Here is a 22,081-nt window from a genome sequence, read left to right as displayed (position 1 = left end):
TTAGGAATATGGGTGTTTTCACGCAAATCGGACGACCGACCTATGCCCTAATGACTTGGTCATTTTTTTGGTTAAACATTCTTAGGAATATGGGTGTTTTCATGCAATACATGTATAGTTGATCATGTATTGCATGCACCCACGTGTACGCTCACATGTATAGTTGCATGAACCAACGTGTACGCTCACATGTAATTGCCCTATTATGGATGAACTCTATGATACAGCCTACAACCCCACATGCATGCTCTTTTTTGCACCCATGATTTGATTTGATCTTAGACAAACAAAAGTCAGTGCATAAAAATTGTTTCTTTCTCTATGTTTTCTCTCTAACCACCCTCTCCCACTTTCAAACCCTCCAACTCCTTTTTCTTCTTAAAGCATCTCGACCTCTTTAATCATCAAAATTCTACTCACAAACTGCACTCTTTCCTTCATCTCCCCCTCAGCTCTCGTTTTGTTATCCATCACTTGACATTACTGAAGAAAAAGCAAGATGAAGGTGACTTAAATCTCTTGTAATCTTTAGAAATTCTAAGGAAATGCAGTTTGATTTCTCACACATAGTTTCCATGGCTTTTTTTCACAGCTACTCGGTTGGATGCACCGGAAATTCAAGCAGAATAATACTGGCGAGCCATTCAAGGATTTTGCTATCGGTACCCATCCTTCTCTAGTAAATTCTTCATGTGCTTTAATGATGTGTTAGTGTAATCTGACCCAACTTAACCAATACACTAATGGAGTGCCAAAGTGGTATTGGTTAAGGGATTACCCGTGCTCCCAGTGCTCAAAGAACTTCTAATGCCATAAGATGATAAGAGGGTGTGTTTATTGGTGTCAGATAAGCACAAGTCCTTGATTATCTCAGAAGAATAACAATCAGAGAAAGACACACCCAGCTAGAAAACCTCCTGCAACTAGCCTTTTTTATCAGTTGTTGGAATTGATAAACGCGCTCTCCTTGGATTCATCTCATCCCCGCATTTCATTCTCATCTGCATTGATCATCATCTTCTACATTTGAATTGATCTTCTCTGCTTGGTTTATCAGTTCTCAATGGGGATAGCAAGCCTGGGTTTATCTTATTATCCGTGGATAAGCTCACCATCCTCTGTTCACCTCTGGAACAGTCCCCATGCAGAGGGGTATAATATATGAGCAAGATAGCCAATCCCAGATTTTATTCAATATAAAATTATCCAAGGAAGGTAGACAATCTCAGAAACAGCTTATCCAAGGATTTCTAGCCCATAGAGAACAGTCCCCCCGGGTTACTATTTTTTCATAGTACTAAGACTAATCATCAACTCGAAACTCGTTTGAGTTTATTCCACTCATCAGTAAAACAAGTTGACTCCACTCGCACTAACTCATCATGCATGAAAAAGCAGAAAAAAAAAAAACACTCAAAGTTTAGCATTAAATATTAATTACTACAATATGCTTTATCAATGTGTTACAATTTAAGAAATATAAATCTGTCTGTCAATTAATAGGAAAAAAGAACTCCTAGAAAATGCGGCCTGAGTTTTTATTTTTATCTGAGTGAATCAGTCATTCATTCGAGTTCACTAAACTCATCCCACTTTTAGAGAGATGAAGTATAAATGATTAGATAACGCCAACTCTAACAGCTTAAGCTTTTGGAGTAATTGGTTGTTTAACATGGTATCAAAGCTATTGCTTTGCAGGTCTTGGGTTCAAAACCCAACAACTCGGGCCACATGTGGGGGAAGTATAAATGATTAAATAGCACCAACTCTAACAGGTTTAAGGTTTAGGGTTTAGGGTTGGTTATTTAAATCCGAGTCATGTTTTCAAAAATTTTAAACCATGACATTTTGGTTTCAGGGAACTCCTGCAATTGTCTTTCAGGGCGCCCTTCGCTGGACGAACAGCAACTCGGCCCGAAGCACGGCTTCTACTCGAGGCCCTCCTTGCGATCTCACCCCAAAGACACATTCCGCAAGTCCTTTGCCGGGCTCGAAGAAGAAGAAGAATACGATGAAGAAAACATTGATGAATCCGAGATCTTCCACGGCCTCCTCGCCATCGGAACCCTAGGCTCCGCTCCTGTCGACACCATAACAGAGAAACAAACGGAAGTAACGGAAAACGACCTCCGTCTCATCAACGACGAGCTCGAGAAGGTACTGAATGTTGGTGTATTTTCTTGACTTGCCTACTTCTTTCTCTTCTTCATTTCTCATTCTTTTATTCTTCAAAATCAATCTCTTCAATTCCAAATTTTGCCAACAGGTTCTCGTAATTGAAGAGGGGTCCGATGTGTCCTCCGCAAGGAACAGCCACGTAAGCGTTGGGAAGCAGATGGCCACGGATGGGAATGTGTGTCCGTTGCAAGGGTATTTGTTTGGGTCTCCTATTGAATTGGCGGAGACGGAGAAGGCGAGGGCTAAGAAAGAGCAGAGAACGTCTTTGGGGGAGTTGTTCTTGAAGAGCCGGATGGCGGAGGAGAAGGGGACGGATGGAGATAAGTGGAAGTGCGAGAGGGAAGAGAAGGAGAAATCGGGTGTCCATCTCGTAAAGAAAATGCTTAAGCGACGGACTCTGTCGAGAAGCTCTGCGTCCGTCGGGGCAGCTACTGGTACTGGCAATGCTACGGCTACTGCTACCAACCCTGATCATGTTTCGGCTGATACCAAACTCAATAAGGTAAAAAACTGACCTTTTCCCCTTGTTTTTGCTGTTCTATTTTTTATGGACTGAAAACCTAATTTACTAGAGTTTATTAACAAAGAAATCTCTAAATATTAGACCAAAAACCACATTGACATAGTTTTTAAGCCGTAGGATATCCAAAGCAAGGTCTATCACGTGGACGGTTCAGATCAATCAACGGTGGGACCCGTTATGCCGTAGTGGGCGCACCACATTATATTACAATGAGGCCGCACCCTACTGAGGTCTCACCCCTATGTGAGTGAGGTCTTGTGCTCTAGTCTTTTTGTCGCGAGGTTTCGGACCTTTGGTCCGCCTGAACTGACTTATGCATTACAAACCCGAGATTTATAGAAGGAATCAAAAGTTTTTTTTTTATAGAAGCCTGGGATTCTGCAAATCTAGTTGTCCTCATCCAAAAATTGCCCAGAGTTCCTTCTGTTATTCTCATTGAAAAATACAGGATTTATATCCACAACATTCTCGTTGCTGGAGTTGAAACATAATAAAATTCTCAATTTTCTACGACGTCTAGGAGATAGAATATTTTCGGGAAGAAGCAAATAAGTACCGTCTGATACACAAGGTATCTCTTACTGTGTATCTCTTATTGCACATCAACAGTACCTAACCCATCAATGTTTGGACTATATTGTATCCTAAGCTTTGTTAGCTACTGATTTTATGGAGAGCAGATCCTACAAATTTTCCACAGGAAAGTTCATCCTGAAAGCTCAACAACTATGAAAAAGCCCAACAAGTCTGAAAAGTATGAGATAAAGAACAACATTTCCTACGGCGGAGGCGATGGTGGAGGAGAAGAACACGGCAATCAATCCCTCCACAATCATCATACCCTCATATTTCCTCGCAGAGCCATCGAGAAAGACCACATCCGACACTACAAGTGCAACTCAAATGCATCTGCGTTGACACTTGATGGAAGCGACTCGAATGGGAACAGAGAGTATTGGATCAAAACAGATGCAGACTGTAAGTATAAATATATAAATTGCCTCTTCCAGTTTCTTTTAGAGCAATGATCTTGTGATAAACGATATACACAGAGACCCTGTGTTATATTTTCTCTAACCTTTCAATCCGTGCACAAGCCCGTTGACCCAAACGGGTCATCGCCTACAAATTTCACTGATTAAATGCTCCTAATCGTGCAACCAAACAGCCTGGTTTTGGACAATCGACAAACCATATGGATAAAAAATACACAAAGAACCAAAGCAATTTTGAGTTACGGCCCATCAAAGAGGAGCCCTCTCATCAAGTGGGCATGTGCACTGGATGGTTTATACACCAAGTTTCAATATATATATATATATATATATATATATATATATATATATATATATATATATATATATATATATGAGAATAGAGTTCCTAAGGTGTCACCTCATAGAGCTTATATGAGGTGGCGCTCACAAAACATAAGGGGCCCACATTTTTGGGGCGATCCAAACTACTCATTTGAAAGGCCCTTATATGGATATGGTGCCTACAAAAAATCAGGTCCATAGGATCATCCTAACCCTTCCATTTATGGAGGTTAAAATGGGCAGATTTATGGAGGTTTATACCCATCCATTTCAACCTCCACAAATTGAAGGGTTAGGATGATCTTATGAAGTTGATTTTTTGGGCACACCCTATCTATGTGAGGGCCTATCAAATGAATGCTTTGGATCATCCAAACAAAGTGGGTCCCTTATGTTTTTAAGCACCACCTCATATAAGCTATATGAGGTGACACCTCTCTCTCTCTCTCTCTCTCTCTCTCTCTCTCTCTCTCTCTATATATATATATATATATATATATATATATATATATAATGAGGAAAAGGAGTGTGCGGTCGAGGGCCTAAACACATGGGTCCCACACTTTTTGTGGTGATCAAAACCATTCATTTGCAAGGCCCCATCATAGATAGGGTGTGTACAAAAAATCAGCTCCATTGGATCATCCTAACCCCTCCAAAAGTGCAGGGCAAAAATGGGCAGATTTGTGGCAAACGGTGTCTGTCCATTTTGCCCTCCACTTTTAGATGGGTATGGAGCTGATTTTTTGTACACACCCTATCTATGATGGGGTCTTGCAAATGAATGCTTTGGGCCATCCTAACAATGTGGGCCCACATGAGTTTTTGGCCCTCGACCGCACCTAAGCTTGGTGCGGTCTAGCGCACAATCTTATTCCTCATATATAATATGTATTGTTGGTTGCATATGCATATTGGAAGTGTACTATTGTCTGACTTGTTTCTCCATTGGCATTGCAGACCTGGTTTTAGAGCTATAGAGTCACAGGGTATAGAGCTGCATATGGCTGTTGATTGCCATTATCTTAGTAAGAGGTGGAGGCGTGTTTGATAGCACCTCATTTATATCTTTGCTTGCTGTGAGTGGTATGTGAGTGATAAAATATATGCTGTTGTTGAGAACTTGAGATAAGGAACAAAGGAACAGTAAGGATTATCTATCTCATGTAAGTAATAAAAGTTGATGTCATCATGAAGTTCGTGCATATATTTCATGACTCCTCAGAATAGTAAAAAAAAAGTGTACTAAAGACTAATTTGATCCTCTTTTCACAAGTGGAGGATCTAAACTGCTCAAAATTTGGTCTGGCGCGTGTGCATGCTTGCTCGAAAATACTCAGTCATAGATGAGCAGGCTTGAACGTCATGCCATTAGGTGTGCAATTTGGGTCGGGTTGGGTTGAGCTTTTGCTAAAAAATGAAGTGGAATCAACCCGAACCCGACCCAATTTTATGGTAAAAGCTCAACCCGAATTCCCCAAAATCGACCCGAGTTGCCACCCTACATGCTGTCATAGTTAGTTCTGAGGGTTGCAAAGTTGACATCATGATTTTGAACCCAACCTACCTACTAATAGTTAATATAGAACTATGTACAAATCCAGGTTGATAAGAGGGATAATAAATGTACTCACATTAAACTGGTAGAGCTTCTTCCTTCAGAATTCCTCCCATTTCCATTCTCCATGATCGATCCACCAGAGATGACAATTCTCTGAAAAGTTAAAAGTGTAAAACCACCACGGCAGTATCGAGAGTCATACAAAAAGAGAAATGACAGATAATACAAAGCATCTGAATCTGCTGTACAAGTTACCAGGTCACAAGCTTATGAGATCTAAAATTCAGATGGAAGGTTTCGATGCAAGCTATTTTGAATATGAATTTCGACATTTCATGCTCCTCTCAAATGTTGGTTTGAAGGTTTCTATCGGAAATATTGCACAGATTAACTAGCACTATTTGCTTCATAAAGAACCAAAACGATTTGACCTGGAATTATCCTAGGGCTTTCTTGATTTTTCAGCTATATTTTAACCAAAACAACTCCAACACTGATTTCAATAGTTTCATCAGTCTCTGTAGAGCTGAAAGCTTCAGCAATAGCATCAATAACAAGTGGAGTAAACGCAGATCCACAAGTGGGAACAGCAGTTCGAGAGTCGACAGCGTCCTACTCCTTCCTATTTCTAGAGTCATCACTTCGTCCAATAGGATCCCTTCAATTTATAGATTGGGGAGCAGAGGTAGGTTCAGAAGATGATCACTATCGACAGTTAAAAAATCGCTTCGTTTGTTTTGCTCATTGAGCTACCAGAAGCTTGCTTTGCTTATCAGCAGAAGTTCCCCTAATGTATGATTGAGCATAGGATTTGAAAGTAGAAATCCATATGGCTGGCTTGTGTTGTTAGCATGGGGTTCTAGCTTTATTAGTAGAGGGAATCTATATCCATAAGGTGGATAGGGATCATAGGATTTGAAAGTAGATTCCTAGGTGTGTTCTCCGTTAAGTGGTTATGACGTCAAGTAGTTTATAGTCGTTCTTGGATCCTCCTACAGTTACTGCATTTTGGATAAAATCTTGGCAGATGAATGTTGGCACCTACTTAACCCTTGTTTCTAAGTGCTGATCATAGATCCAGTCAATCATTTGATCATTCATTGCCCCTTTGCTTGCAAGGCATGGTATCTCATACACTCACTCTTAGAGTTCAACAGCTTTTAGCTTTATTGGAGACTTGGTCCTTTCCACTACTCCCAGCTAGGGCAAAAATAATTCGGAAGATATGTTTGGTGTAGTCACTTTAGTATATTTGGAAGAAAACTTATCATAGAATCTTTATAGGTAAGGAACATAGAATTTTGGGGTAAAAGAAAAACAATTCAGGAGCATTGTATGTTGAGCAAGTATCGAGGTGTTAACTATGTAGACCTGAGGAGATTGTGGGATGCTTTTGTACTTAGCTCACCACAAATAAAAAGTGGCTGAGAGATGGAAGCCTCCCCTATAAACACCATAAAATTAACTTTGATGATTGTAGTATTGGAAACCAGATCAAACAGGTTGGATGTGTGGCATAAATTATGGATATGTGTCATAGTTTTGTTTTTCCCTTTTCCTCCCTATGATGACTGACTTAGTCATATGTTTCCTTTTTGTAGACTGATTAAATAATGCATTTATATAATCATTCGACAAAAAAAGTTTAAAGGCTAAACAGCTTAATCCCAGGTTGTTCCAATTTCAAATCCAAATCACTAAACAATGCATCTAGCAAAAAACATGTCAAATGTTGTATACTCAACTCAACTCAACAAAGCCTTTGTCCCAAACTAGTTGGGGTCAGCTAAATGAGTCCTTTAGACAAATTTCATGAAGAACTGGATTGAGAACTGGAAAAAAATACTCCAATGTCAACTGTTGTATCCTAACCAAAAAAGATAGATTGAAATTGCTACCAGATTGAGAACTGGAAGAAAATATCATTTTGCCTAAAAGTATTGCTCGATTGACAATTTCAATAGATTTCAACTGAAATATGAAGGGACAAGTACAAGACAAGACTTACTTCAGGTCATGGCTGACGACGAGTAAAGTTAACTCCTTTTTTAGATGCTTTAGCAACTTTACGACATCGGCACGAGCTTTCCAATCTAATCTCAGAAGATATGGGAATTGCATTAGAAATCATATCGGCACAAGTAACTCATAAATTCCAATAATTTGAAAGATAGATAACTAGAAACAGCATTCAACCTTCTATAAAAAAATATTCAAGAAATCTGCTTATTGACACACCTAGTGCTTTCAAAACAAATTTTGGATCGCCACCAATCAAAAGGAGTAGAAAAGGGGGCATCCAGCAATTATATTATACCTACGAAAATATCATTATATATCACACTCATGGATGTGGTGTCGCATTCAAGTAGAAGTTACAATATTATGCAATTTTTTTGTTGGAAGTAACAATTGTCCAAATAAAAATATGCTATAGTGATAGAAAATACACCATAATTACTGCAGAGAGATCTCTAATCTTTCAAAATAGGATCAAACACGATGTGCAGCAAGCGACAAGAAGAGACGCAAGAAACGCAATCACACAAAGAAAGAACACAAGATTTGTGTGGTTAGGCAGTGTGCCTATGCCCGCGTGGCTTATATATCAATGCTACTACATGAAATTACCAAATATCCTTTAGTGTAAAATCGAAAATTAAATTTTCCTTTTGGGTGTGTGTCGCGCACATTAGTCTGTCATGGTACTGTCTTACCGCCACAATACAAAAAATCTGAAAGTGGAGGCATTCACCCAGCTGATAGTAACTAACTAAGAACTACCATCTTTTCTTTTCTTTTTTGAAAGGTAGGAACTACTACCTATAAACACTTATTGTCTAAACATTTCAGACCAATCCTAAGAAAATCTCTCTTTTTCATTAATGTTGGATTTAATGACAAAAATGTGGCCTTGAAAAGAGACTTTCTTATCATTAATAGTATCTCTCATGTTAAGTTTGTCCAACATGTGTATGATGGAACTGTGAGAATCCTCTTTGCCAGTTCGGACTTATTTTTCCATGAGTGAAGAATGCATGTTGAACAAGCTAGGTGGGACACAAATCCATAAAATACACCATGCCTATCATGACACCATTTATGGAACTTTAAGCAAGGGTCAGTGGTACTTGGATTCTTTGACTAACATTTATCTAGGGAATCAATTCCCAAAGATTTTTTACACTGCGTTAATAGAATTTGCATGTGTGTCTCACATTGAAGCCTCATTCATTCACAAAATGTTAACCAAACATATGTGCAAAATATTGATTGAATGATTCAATGGAAGCTAGATTGCCTAGCATGGAAACCAATTGTACATTTTCCAAAACAAACACTGAATCCTGTACACAAATTTCTACACCATATTCTGCACACACGACACTTGATTAAAAAAGTAGTGATAAGAAACCCTTTAGAGTGATGCATGAAGCCCTAGCACTCAACGTAGTTATTGTGGCCTACATTGGAACTCTAAATTTTGTTGATCAGAATTGAAGAATTCGCAGGATTCTCGATTTAATTAATATATCATATTATGATACATTTAGAGAGCTCAATAAATATACTATAATTGAGTATAATTATTCCTTATTAACTCAATTATTCAGATGAATCTTGAATAGGAAAATTTTCCCAAAAGTAGTCGCATAATTTTCCCAGACCTATATAACACTAATAAAAAAATAATTGCCACTAAAAGTAATTATGCCATGACCTAAAAAGAAAACTAACGGAATATATGCAGATAAAAGAAAATAATTCATGATTTTCTATACCACAGAAATGGATCTATTAAGAACTACTGTAGTACTTTTTTTGTATTGTTTAGGGCATGGCTAGGATATCACATTAATAACCTAAATAGTAAAGAATTTACATAAAATGAGATAGTGGAGGCTTCAATATTCTACGGAGCTTTCACTAATTTATTTAAAATACGCTTAATGTTCATGCCAGCATTTACATTCTTGAGATTCAACTCGGATTTGAATTGGCCTCGGTGGAGTCAACAGTCAACTTCACTGAGTCACAAGTTGGCTTGGCAAAATCTTCTCAGATTTTTGTTTGCTTTCAAGAATAACGCAAGTTGTTTGTTAGTCTTTCATGATTGGAATGAGTATCTCAAGACTTAGCCAAGCATTTAGAGTTTCTAGAATATCTTTCCCAAGTGCAGTCAAGATCTAGGAATAACTTGATAAATCTTTACAAAATTGATTTGACTCATCCAAATCTCAAGTTAATTCATTTTGTTTTTAAATTATAATTCATGCCGACATAATTGAAAAAAAGCAACACGCTTAACCATTCCAATAGAAATGTGTGTCTGTAGAGAGGGATATGTTGTTATACCAAGGCCAGCAAGGGGCTCATCTAATAACAATAAATCTTTACAAAATTGATTTGACTCGTCCAAATCTCAATCCATTTAGTTTTTAAATTATAATTCATGCCGACATAATTGTTAAAAAGCAAATAGCTTAACCATTCCAATAGAAATATGTGTGTCAGTAGAGAGGGATATGTTGTTGTACCAAGGCCAGCAAGAGGCTCATCTAATAACAATAAATCTGGCTTTTGTACCTGAAAACATTGTTAAGGATCAAATTATGCCAAGAATAAGCAAAAAATGTACAGTAAATGACCTGTTGATAAAGATACCTACACCTAAAACAATAAATAAATAAATCCATACTAATTGAATGGCCAGAGCAAGACGCCGCTTGAAGCCACCACTTAAGGAGTGTGGGTCTGTATCCAAGGATATCCCATTTAATCCAACCTATAGTGTGAAAAAATAAACATGTTATGTCATGACTGTAGAGAACATAACACGAGTGAAACTTTCAGAAACAAAGAACATATAATTCCACCCAAGTCTATGAAAGGAAAGACAAAAACTTACACTACAGCAAGGAAAAATTAATGCTATTAAAAGAGGTGATTGATAACACAAGTGGACAAATGCATCTTGAAAATGAACCAATTGGAATCAAAATACACAATTTAATAATAGTAGAAACTAAACAGAGATGGGATTAGAAAGCACGAAGGCATAAATGATATAGAGTGCATTATGAGAAGAACTTAAATACCGAATGAATAGCTTCTTGAAGACCTAACGCAAGCTGCTCTTTTAATAAGAAGCTAGCATTCTGCCTTGGCCACCCAAACGTGACTTCCTCAAGCACATTATCAGCCAAAAAATACCTAGTAAAAGACATGTCCCAAACTTAAACTCAATAACAAATTTCTTAATAAAATGAAGAAGAAAAACATTAACTATGCAAGAAGAAAGTTGAAAATATCAACATTCAACCAAAGTAACATCATACAATTGAAACCCAGAAAAAAAATCATTAAAGGAATTAAATTTCGCAAGTTAACTGAAAGATCTAGACACACAACCAATCTGCAATAGTATACATTCAAGAATAGGACATCCTGAAAGGATTCTTTGATTTTGCATTCCATTAATTTCACTTTTAGTACTCCTATAAGCACACAAGGAGTCAAGGATGTATAAAGTGTTTTTCATTAATTAGTGAAGAGAAATGATATAGACAGTAAATGAAAAGGACAAATAACAGAATCATCCTTTGGGTATTCAAATAATAGCATGCTTGAATATCCTAAAATGTCTACCTCACCATATATGCATAACTATTGATAAATCACCAAAAATAAAATAGATCTAACCTGCTAATTTTTGTGACAAATGGAGCAATAGAGCTCATGTTTCGGACATCTTTAGGCTACTTTTTGTGATAAATGGAGCAATATAGGGATCTTTTTCAATTTTTTTTTCTCATAAAAAATCATTGTTGAATTGTGGCCTTATTCATGAACTTTGCTTGCATAAAACTTCAACCTAATGACTGATGCTTATAATTTCGTCACTAGAGTTGAAGAAATTCACAACTACCACACCAATTGGCAATGTAATTTTGTGCCACTGGATCTAGTCAGGCACCAAAGCCTAAGCCATGTGCACCAATGTTGATGGTTGTACGTAAGCCCACTTGCCAACCCAAACCCTAACCTTTGAGGCGGTACAAAGGTTAGCGGTGCTGGTTCGAGTTCCACCAGCTCGTTGATTGCGTGCTACAGATGCAACAAGGACATCATTCTAACAAATGTTTGCAGTCATGATGGTGATGAGTAGGAACATAGTACCAGTGTCCTGACTATGGAGTGGACAACTTGATAATCTACAAGGGATTACTCTCTCCTCTGAAGGTGATTGGTGAAGAGGCGTGGTTGTGTTGTAACATCTTCCTAACGAAATGTACCTAAGAGAGAAAAGATTAGTAACCTTATCATTAATGATGGTTCCAACAAGAATATTGTGGCCCAAGAGATGATTGACAAGATAAATCTCAAGGAGAAGAAGCACCCTCGGCACTACAAGATCTGGTGGTTCAAGAAAAGAGATGTGGTGCTAGTTAATAAGAGAAATTTGATCCCATTTTCCATTGGCCCCAAGTATAAAGACATTGTATGGTGTGTCATAGTCCTTATGGATACTGTTAAACAGTTAAAGTATAAAAGATTAAATAATGCCTTCTCCAACAGCTTAAGCTTTTGGAGTAATTGGTTGTTTCACATGGTATCAAAGCAAAGGTACTGAGTTCAAAACTCCTTGATGTTAAAAATCCGTAATTAATGACCAACCCAAAAAGAGGGGCCACATGTGCCACGTGTAGGCAAACCCTAAAAAAAGGGGTCACACGCGAGGGGGAGTGATAAAGTATAAAGATTAAATAATGCCTTCTCCAACAGCTTAAGCTTTTGGAGTAAATGGTTGTTTCACAGATACATTTCATATACTTCTTGGAAGGAAGCCATGGAAGTACTATCGAGATTGCCTCCATCATGAATGCAACAATGCATACACAACTTTAAGGACGGAGAAAAGATCATACTCTTACTAATGAATGAGAGTTCCCTCCCAAATCTCTCAAAGAGTGTAAGACTTTTGTTGAAGGGTATACCTGTGGGTGGCATGCTTATAATTATAATCAGTATTAAATAAATGTAATGACATTAAAGGGGAGCCATTCTAACACTCCTTCCATCCATCCCAAAAACCCTATTTCGTCTCTCCTTCTTCCCGTCTGCCTCTTCTCCTCTCTACCTGCTCTTCTCTCATTCTTACTTGGTATTAGAGGAGGTTTCTCCTCATTTCTTTTATCTTCCTTTTTCCTTGTGCTTGAAGGAGCGATGCCATCATGCCGTATGATTATTGTTAGCAGCCATAAGGATATGACTTGAAACCTAACTATAATCAATATTAAATTAATCTAATGACGTTTTAAAGGGTAACCATTCTAACACTCCTTTCATCCCAATAAAACCCTACTTTCTTCTCTCCATCTTGTCTCCCTCTTCTCCTCTCTACCTACTCTTCTGTCATTCCTACTTAGTATCAGAGCAGGTTTCTCCTTTTTTTTCTTTTTTGTTCCTTTTTCCTTGTGCTTGAAGAAGAGATATCAATATCTTGAAACCTAAAGATGTTGGAGGTTGATCGAGCATGTTTTTACAAGACTAATGGCAATTTCAGGATATTTTTTTGATTTTTTTTTAATGGAATGTAACCCGGTATATTTTTTTTTAGATTATTTGGATGTCCATTGGGGTGTCAAGTGTCTATCAACTTCAATGTGTTTGGCCCTATCATGTTTAACTAGGTCATGGGCGATGCTAATAGCAGCTTTGTTGCGGCAGTACAAATTCAACTCATGAAGTGATAAGTCATAGCTGCTAGAGTGATTTCTACTCCTTCTGTAACTACAAATCAGCAATTGAAAAATGTCTTAACTAAGGGTGCCAGGAAGAGTAGACACGAGAAAATTATAAGCAAGTTGGGCATGAGGTTTATCTACTCATCAGCATGAGGGGGTGTGTTTAGATATATTAATGTAATAAGCACATGACTTATAATGGCATTTCAGTTTTTTTTTTTTTTGGGTGCTAATCATATGTAATAAATACGAGGGAACGCAAGACACAACTCACTCATGATTTTCCCTTTCACCCTAAACCTCTTTCTTCTACTCTCATTCCCTTCTTCATCCTTTTATCTTCTCTATTTCTTAAATTAAATCTACCTAATATTTCTACGCAAAATCAATTTTTATAATACGTCTTTGCAAATAAACAATAACAGTAGAAGTTCTTAGAATCATAAAAGAAGCACGTCAAACATTTTCATACCTCTCAGGAAACTGAAAAACAATGCCAACCTTTTCTGGTGACAATTTTTCAGGAGGCTTGTTTGGATTACCATCATTTCCAAGTTTTTGAACATATATTGACCCTGATGTGGGTATTGACAGCCCAGCAAGAAGCTACACAGAAAATGAAAAGTATTAGGTTACATAACTATGCCCCACACAACAAAAAATGCAGGTGTCAAATGAAAGATGAGTTTAGGGGCAGACCTGCAACAAAGTGGTTTTGCCACTTCCACTTCGTCCAAATATCAAGCCAAAGCTGCAGAAACCAGTAACATAAGTGCACCCATGAATGGAAAGCCTTGCTTCGCTAGACCGTCTTTGATGGAACGTAATAAGGACTCCATTCACTTAACCATAAATGCCAAGAATTACATCATCTTAATGTTTACCTTTTCTCAGGAAGGGAAAAACTAACTTCATTCAATAGGTTGTGTTGGGTCCCGGGCGATCGATAATTAACACCCCTCACCTTAAACAAACCAACTGCACTGTTACAGGAACTCCCATTTCCAATACCTTTAGATTAATACGCCCAAGGATACAACTAAAAATGAACAGTACAAGGCAATCAAATATGATTGATAATCTGGTATATGGTGAGAACTGAGTAGAATGAGAGACACGCAAAAGTTATAAAGGGAAGCTAAGTTTAAAAACCTTATTTAGATTCTGCTAATGAAATTAGTTATATAACAAACAAAAAGTCCCCAAGAGAAGGAAATCTATGACAGCAATTAATCCCACACCTAACCAAATCAGAGCTGAATATAAAGCATAACAGAGACATAACGGTTCTACATTTGTCTCTTTTCATTGAACGGGAAACACATGTACATAAAATGTCCAAGGGATTATGGTACTATATTCATCCATCATAAGCATGATGCCGCTTCTACTGATGGCCCAAAATATAGGGTGATAAGTACTGGAATTTGGGGGTCAAGTATGGTTGGGTGTTGGACCCCCATTTACCAGAACATGCAAGAAATTACAGGTGCATCAAGGGTGCATCATGTATATTCACTCAATAAGGAAGCATATTAGTCAACTCAGCCTTTTTCAGACAATATGGCACCCATGGGAGCCTAATTGACGCCAAGCCCACATGAATTTCCTGTGTTTCATAAAAATGCAAGGCAAACTCTCTTTTACTTTTCTTCATATTTTCATCATTTTCTTTGTAATATGATTCGTATAACCATGGCCCACTAATGTTTGATCAAATCAAGCATAAAAAATATGAATTAATAATTTGCATATTTGACAAATTTAGAGATTTTCTCCATTAGAGGTAAATGATCAATTTTTACCTTTTTGTTAGGTATCAGTTGTAAATAGTTAAAAACATGCATGACGCATTGATCTGTATACCTTTGGGATTATTCTTCTATCTTTATCTATTTTTCCATTTTTTTAATACATTTTTGTTCTCTTCTTCATTGCTTGATGCTTTTTCATGTCTTTAATGATAGAGCCATAAATATATGTATCTACTTGTGTTTCATTTCTTCTTTTTATGTACAAAATTTTGTGAGAGATCTTAAAAACGTGTGTGTGTGTGTGTGTGTGTGTGTGTGTGTGTGTGAGAGAGAGAGAGAGAGAGAGAGAGAGGAGAGTTTTCATGGAGGAGAGAGGAGAAACCCCTCACAGTTCATGGGGCTTCTATTGTATTATACTTCTCATAGTAATGTACAGTCCAATCACATGCTATTGTATTATATTTCTCATAGTAATGTATGGTCCAATCACATGCTTATATAAAGATCTAAGTTACATGATTACAAGATTGTCAGTAATGAAGACACACACCATAAGATACCCACGTATCCACCATTATTAAAATATTGAGTTATGTGTTATTTCTAATACTCCCCCTCAAGTTTGTTGGGGAAATATCACATGCTTATATAAAGATCTAAGTTACATGATTACAAAACTGACAGTAATGAAGAGACACATCATACCCATGTATCCATCATTATTAAAATAATGAGTTATGTGTTATTTCTAATACTCCTCATATTTGTTGGGGAAACACGAACGGACCGCAGTGGAAAACTTTCCCCTTCTATTTGTGAATCAAGAAACTAGCCAAAACAAGAGACCACAAAGCACAAAATAACAATCCACCAGGCACAAATAAGAACACAAGATTTAACGTGGAAAATCCTCCAACGTGAAGGGAAAAACCACAAGACAAACTCAAAAAAATCCACTAAAAGGATAAGAGTGATAAAATATCTTTCTTCTCAAGTTTTTCCAAAACTAGAGGCATACAACAGGAATGGAAGAATAATAACAAAATCTTGAAGGAAATTAAGTTTACCTCATAAACCCCTCTACAAGAGAACTCTTTTCCCACTTCTAAGACCCGAGTGTAGGAGATCTTCTTCTTCTTCTCCAAGAACACCTTCAAAACCATAGGTTTTGGATTCTTCTTCCCTCTTCTTTCTTGCCCTTTGCAACTACTTCAATCTCCAATCATATGAGGGTTCCAAACCCTCTTGGTTTCTTTTGCCCCAAGCAAAACCCTAGGAGACCATAAGAAAAACCCCTTTCTTTTTTTTTCTTTTCTTTCCTATTTCCTCTCTGTTTTCTCTTCTTCTTTTTTTCACTTGTAACACCCACACTCACGATTCCTCTCCCTTTCAATTTTAGGAGGCTCGAGTGGTGGGTGTGGAGCCTACCTCATGGAGATGGACCCCACAACAATCTCCCCCTCCAACCCCCATGAAGAAGGATCTGTGAACTGGATGCTTACATGGCACTCATGCCTGCCAAAGCTCTGGATAGCTCATGCTTCTCCTTTGGTATTGTATACGTCATCATGTTTGACGGATTCCAATCGGTGTGAATCTTGTTAATCTCCATCAACCCATTCTTTAAAACATCTTTTATCCAATGGTACCGCACATCAATGTGCTTTGTCCTAGAGTGGTAATTGCCATCCTTGCTCAGATCAATGGTGCTTTGATTGTCACATCTGACTATGTATTCTTTATTATCCAAACCCAACTCCATAAGAAAACGCACTTTAGCTAAAGCATCTCCTTACAAGCTTCTATAGTAGCAATGTACTCTGCCTCTGTAGTTGAAAGTGCAACACATTTTCATGGCTTTGATTGCCATGAGATGCCTCCTCCTGCATAAACAAATAGCCTAATGTGGACTTCCTCTAGTCTATATCTCCTACTATATCTGCATTTGTATAGCCTTTTCCACCTTGGGTGATGTATTTCCAAAACATAAGTACTATTTAGAAGTGCCTCTTAGATAGCCTTCTCCTTTGCCAAGTATCTGCTTACTACACCGATCGCATTTACACACTATAGTATACATTATGCTCCCAACGGCTGATGTATAGGGGATCTTCTCCATATCTTCCTATTCTTCATTGTTGGTTGAAGACAACTTTGTATTCAGCTTGAAGTGACTAGTTAATGGTGTACTCATAGGCTTGGCATTCTTCATATTGAACCTTTCAAGTACTTTCTCAATGTATTGTTCCTCTAATCGACATAGCTTCTTATTCCGCTTATCACGCTTGACCGTCGTCATGCCTAAGAAACAAGCCCTAGGTCTTTCATGTCAAAGACTTGATTCACCTCTTTCTTTAACCTGTGTTGATCATGTTAACATCTTGACTAACAATGAGCATATCATCAACATATAACAAGAGAATAACGAATTTACCATCAAGACACATTTTGACATACGCACGGTGATTTGCAACTGATCTTTTGTACTCATGATCCACTATAAATTAATCGAACTTCTTGTACCACTATCTTGGAGCTTGCTTCAACCCAGATAAGCTCTTCTTCAGCCTGCACACCATGTGTTCTTTTCCCTTTACATGAAAACTTTCAGGTTGTTGCATGTAGATCTTCATTCAAGTCTACATGCAAGAAAGCAGTCTTGACATCTAGTTGTTCAACATACAAGTCTAGGCTAATAGCTAGAGCTAGGATAGTGCATATTGAAGACATCTTCACCACAGGAGAAAAGATTTCATCAAAATCAACACCGTTTTTTGCCCTAATCCTTGCACTACTAGTCTTGCTTTGTACTTCATATTCTTCTTTTCATCTTCAATTTTCACTCTGAACACCCATGTAGATTGTTGTGGGGTCCATCTCCATGAGCTAGGCCCCACACCCACCACTCGAGCCTCCTAAAAATGAAAGGGAGATGAATCGTGAGTGTGGGTGTTACAAGCGAAACAAAAAAGAGAAAACAGAGAGAGGAGAGAAGAGAAGAGAAAAGGGAAAAGGGTTTTTCGTGTGGTGTTCTAGGGTTTTGCATGAGGCAAAAGAAACCAAGAGGGTTTGGAACCCAATACGATTGAAGATTGAATTATTTGCAAATGGCAAGAAAGAAGAGGGAAGAAGAATCCAAAGCCTACAGTTTTGATGGTGTTTTTGGAGAAGAAGATCTCTCATGCTAGGGTTTTAGAGGTGCGAAAAGAGTTCTCTTGGAAAGGGGTTTATGACGTAAATTTGATTTCCTCCAAGATTTCATTGTTATTCTTCCATTCTTGTTGTATGCCTCTAGTTTTGGAAAAACTTGAGAAGAAAGACATTGTATCCCTCTTATCTTTTTAGTGGATTTCTCTCAGAGTTTGTACCATACTTTTTCCCTTCACGTTGGAGAGTTTTTCAAGTTAAATCTTGTATTCTTATTGGTGTTTGGTGAAATGTTATTTTGTGTTTTGTGTTTTGTGGTTTCTTGTTCTGGATTAGTTTCTTGATTCACATATAGAAGGTGAAAGTTTATCTGTTGTTGTCCATCCGTGTTTCCCAAACAACTGGTATCAGAGCCAGGACGTGATAAGTTTGATGTACCTCCGAGGACGAAAAAAATCCATCGGGGAAGATCTCAGTAATCCCCGGTGTGCCTCTTAGGACAAAAAAAATCCCTCAGGGAAGATCTCGCAGTTCTAACATTGCTTCCGTGTGGAGGGGCGAGATTATCCACATTACTTCCACATGAAGGGGGAGATTGTTGGGGGTTCCACGCAAAAGAAATGATCCCACATCGAAAAAGTGAAATGATGTGGATGGGCTTATAAGGACTTGGGCACCCTCCTCTTAAATGGCTAGCTTTTAAGGGTGAGTACTACTCAGGTCCAGACAATGTTGTATTATGTCTTTGAACATGTTCAGCTTGTCAGATAGTCAGATATGATGATCACTCGTGAGTCCTTCGAAAGGGTTCTTGCAATATCTTCATTCAACTAACGGAAACTGCATATCTTCATTCAAATAAAGGAAATTGCCCCCCCCCCCCCCCCCCCCCCCCCCCCCCAAAACCCCACATATCTTCATTTAACTAAAGATTGCTCCACTCATATTGTCATTCAACATTGCTCCACTCATATCTTCATTCAACTAGATGGAACTTCCTCTATCCTAACTCTATATTCCTAGAGATGTACTGCCAAGGGTTAAAGCAATTCCTTTCTTCCTTCAGCTATTTTCTTGTGATGAAAAATCCAATACTCATATCTCTCAGATCTCTGTTGGCAGACATGCTACCCTTGATTGTTGCCTCCAATAGACATTTTCATGAGCAATCAAACAAAGACATTCATTCCTAAGATTATCTCTCTTGGCTCTTTGTAGTGAAGTATCCTCTTTTTGAGCATCTAATTCTAAGATTCATATATAGCTTAGTATTTGACATTTTCTTGTCTTGAATTAACTAAACACATCATCACTCAACTTTCACGGCACCAATTCATAAATAAACAAAACCAGTGGGTCTTCCCAAATTGTGATTTTATTTTTTTTATTTTTTAATGGAAAAACAGCAAGTTAAATTGTGATTGTCCATCGACCCTCAGTAAAAATTTTGAACACGTGATCTCAAAATGAAAAGGCAGCAGCTAGTGAAGCATATGCCTAGTAGAAAAGGCACTAGTGAATGATCTAAGAGAAATCTAATTTTAGTTCTTTATGTGATCTGGGCAAAATCCTCTTTTACATAGATAACAAGAAACAATCAAACCCATTCAAGATAGAAACAGATTATCGTCAGACCAAGTGAATACTTTACCTCACAAAGAGTGTGATGCCTCAATCGATATCATCCATATAGGTACCCCACATCACAGTCCATTATTACTCAACCCAATTTTCCAGTTCCTTCAATAGAGACTCTATTCCTCTTCAATGAGCATATGTAGTATTTCATCAACCAAGAGAATTACTGAACTACGTTCCCCGTGAAACCTGTTGAATCCCCTTGGCTTCCAACCCAATTGACCCTGAATCAGCCTACATTATCATTTGTACTATTATCAGTCAGAGGACAACATTGAGTCCTATCAATCTAAACAAGTCACTTGTTCCCCTTTCAGCAGTCTGGGTCATCAAGTCTCATGACTTCACATGATAAGATTAAGATCCATTTTACAGTCAACAATTTCAGTGTATAACATTGAACTCTGTCATTCAAGTGCAGGGAGAGAGTTACCTCCCTCTTTAAATACTTTATCAAAGTTTATCTACATAGATTATAATGGCTAATTCTCTTGAACCTGTAATCTTTTACAGACTTTCAAGACAAGAATTACACAAAGCTTTTATGCATACACTATTAAGACAAGAATTGGGAACATAATAGAAATAGAAGATCTCCAATTTCAGTGAAAAATAATATTTAGATGAAGAAAAATGAGAGGACTCACTTCAAAAGAAGTGTAATCAGATGAGATCTTTTGGGGCTTTCGAACAAACCTGCAGAGGGAATTGAAAAAAAACAAGATGTGAGAAAGTAAAGAAAAAGAAAAGAAGGTAAGAAAGAAAAGGGGGGTTGCCTGGGGAAAGATTTAGGGGAGCTTATGGGCGGAGGATTGAGTCGTCTCGAAATCCATGGAGATGACGAAATTAGAAGAGAGCTCCCTACCATCTCTCTCTCTCTCTCTCTCTGAGGCAACAACGAGGTAGCTTTTAAGTTCCCTGAACCACCACAACATTTTTCTTTTCGGCTTCTTCACCCTAATCCCATGGTGAAAATTTCGGTTTCGGAATGCGTTTCAAACTTTCAATCATCACTGAAACCGAAATTTCGGCCGAAATCTGACGAAATAAATTAAAACAATATATTATGTCGTACAAAATTCCGGCCGAAATTACCAATCTGAAATTTCGGAATATAATATTAAAAAATGGACAAAATCCAGATTTTTGGGGATTTTTCTTAAATTTCGGACCGTCCAAAATTTGGGTCGAAATTTTATGGACCAATTACCAATGGGGGACAAACATCAGGCAGAATTATCAACTGGGCCCAGGCTTTTCAGAAATTACCAAAGGGGGACAAAATCTGTCTTGTCAATAAAAGCTGGACGAAAATACCCTTTGGCATATAAAACACGTTTTGACTTTGGAAGGGGGTTTTCAAGTCTCTACGATTGGGGTTATTAGGTATCAAAATGGGGTTACCAATTTCAGAATGGGCTTTTCAAGTCCCTGAAAATTGGCCGAGAGTTCTGAAGTTTTGGAAGAGAGTTTTCAAGTCTTTAGGAATTGGGTTATCTAGTATAAAAAATGGGGTTACTAATTTCCAAATGGGGTGATCAAGTCCTTGAAAATTGGCCAAGGATACTAGAGTTTTGGAAGGGGGTTTTCAAGTCTCTGGGATTGGGGTTATCTAGTATAAAAATGGGGTTACCAATTTCTGAATGGGCTTATCAAGTCCTTGAAAATTGGCCGAGGGTACTGGAGTTTTGGAATGGGGTTTTCAAATCTCTAGGATTGGGGTTATCAAGTATCAAAATGGGGTTACCAATTTCCGAATGGGCATATCAAGTCCCTAAAAATTGGCAGAGGGCACTAGAGTTTTGGAAAGGGGTTTTCAAGGGACTTGATAAGCCCATTCTAAAATTGGTAACCCCATTTTGATACCTAATAACCCCAATCGTAGAGACTTGAAAACCCCCTTCCAAAGTCAAAACGTGTTTTATATGCCAAAGGGTATTTTCGTCCAGCTTTTACTGACAAGACAGATTTTGTCCCCTGTTGGTAATTTCTGAAAATCCTAGGCCCAGTTGATAATTCTGCCTAATGTTTGTCCCCCATTGGTAATTGGTCCAAATTTTATACCATTTTCGGGTTTTTAAGCGATTTCGATTTTGGTCTCCACTGAAACCCGAAATTTCCGGCCACACACCTTAATGCCCTGTTTTGATTGCAAGAAATATTTTGAAAGGTTTCGAAAGGAAATTTGTTTTTTTTTTTTCGATTTCCTATTT

At 37.8% G+C, this 22,081-nt stretch overlaps 2 protein-coding genes across 4 annotated transcripts; one reads left to right on the top strand and one right to left on the bottom strand.

Moving 5' to 3' along the window:
- Positions 1 to 330: 330 nt before the first annotated feature.
- Positions 331 to 5,212, top strand: LOC143860257 (regulator of nonsense transcript protein). The gene is made up of 6 exons (XM_077370823.1): positions 331 to 505; positions 593 to 662; positions 1,859 to 2,157; positions 2,267 to 2,680; positions 3,382 to 3,679; positions 4,981 to 5,212. Exons 1-6 carry the CDS (start codon positions 500 to 502, stop codon positions 4,998 to 5,000), a joined length of 1,107 nt encoding a protein of 368 aa, XP_077226938.1. The 5' UTR covers positions 331 to 499; the 3' UTR covers positions 5,001 to 5,212.
- Positions 5,163 to 20,798, bottom strand: ABCI11 (non-intrinsic ABC protein 14). Of its 3 annotated transcripts, none has more exons than XM_077370827.1 (11): positions 20,645 to 20,798; positions 20,516 to 20,564; positions 14,214 to 14,293; positions 14,029 to 14,080; positions 13,802 to 13,935; positions 10,681 to 10,795; positions 10,281 to 10,367; positions 10,120 to 10,168; positions 7,590 to 7,674; positions 5,655 to 5,734; positions 5,163 to 5,528 (listed from the first exon to the last, which is right to left on the bottom strand). In XM_077370827.1, exons 1-10 carry the CDS (start codon positions 20,734 to 20,736, stop codon positions 5,656 to 5,658), a joined length of 822 nt encoding a protein of 273 aa, XP_077226942.1. In that variant the 5' UTR covers positions 20,737 to 20,798; the 3' UTR covers positions 5,163 to 5,528; position 5,655. The 3 variants fall into 3 exon arrangements, with proteins under 3 accessions (XP_077226942.1, XP_077226941.1, XP_077226939.1); XM_077370826.1 differs by having other exon boundaries at positions 5,163 to 5,521; XM_077370824.1 differs by having other exon boundaries at positions 5,163 to 5,734; positions 20,645 to 20,797.
- Between the last annotated feature and the right edge of the window lie 1,283 nt (positions 20,799 to 22,081).

Source organism: Tasmannia lanceolata, unplaced genomic scaffold (assembly GCF_043159265.1).
Source record: "Tasmannia lanceolata isolate RefF3 unplaced genomic scaffold, GAP_Taslan_0.1 ptg000037l, whole genome shotgun sequence".
Taxonomy (NCBI): domain Eukaryota; kingdom Viridiplantae; phylum Streptophyta; class Magnoliopsida; order Canellales; family Winteraceae; genus Tasmannia; species Tasmannia lanceolata.
Note: the sequence above shows the minus strand (reverse complement) of the source record. Positions and strands in the feature narration are given on the sequence as shown.

Coding starts and splice junctions, on each gene's coding strand:
- LOC143860257 (XM_077370823.1), top strand. Junction 2,158..2,266: donor TCAACGACGAGCTCGAGAAG/GTACTGAATGTT, acceptor TTTTGCCAACAG/GTTCTCGTAATTGAAGAGGG. Junction 3,680..4,980: donor GATCAAAACAGATGCAGACT/GTAAGTATAAAT, acceptor TTGGCATTGCAG/ACCTGGTTTTAGAGCTATAG.
- ABCI11 (XM_077370827.1), bottom strand. CDS start 20,736: ATGGTAGGGAGCTCTCTTCTAATTTCGTCATCTCCATGGATTTCGAGA. Junction 14,081..14,213: donor TTTTCCCTTCCTGAGAAAAG/GTAAACATTAAG, acceptor TGGTTTCTGCAG/CTTTGGCTTGATATTTGGAC. Junction 10,169..10,280: donor TTGCTCTGGCCATTCAATTA/GTATGGATTTAT, acceptor CAATGTTTTCAG/GTACAAAAGCCAGATTTATT.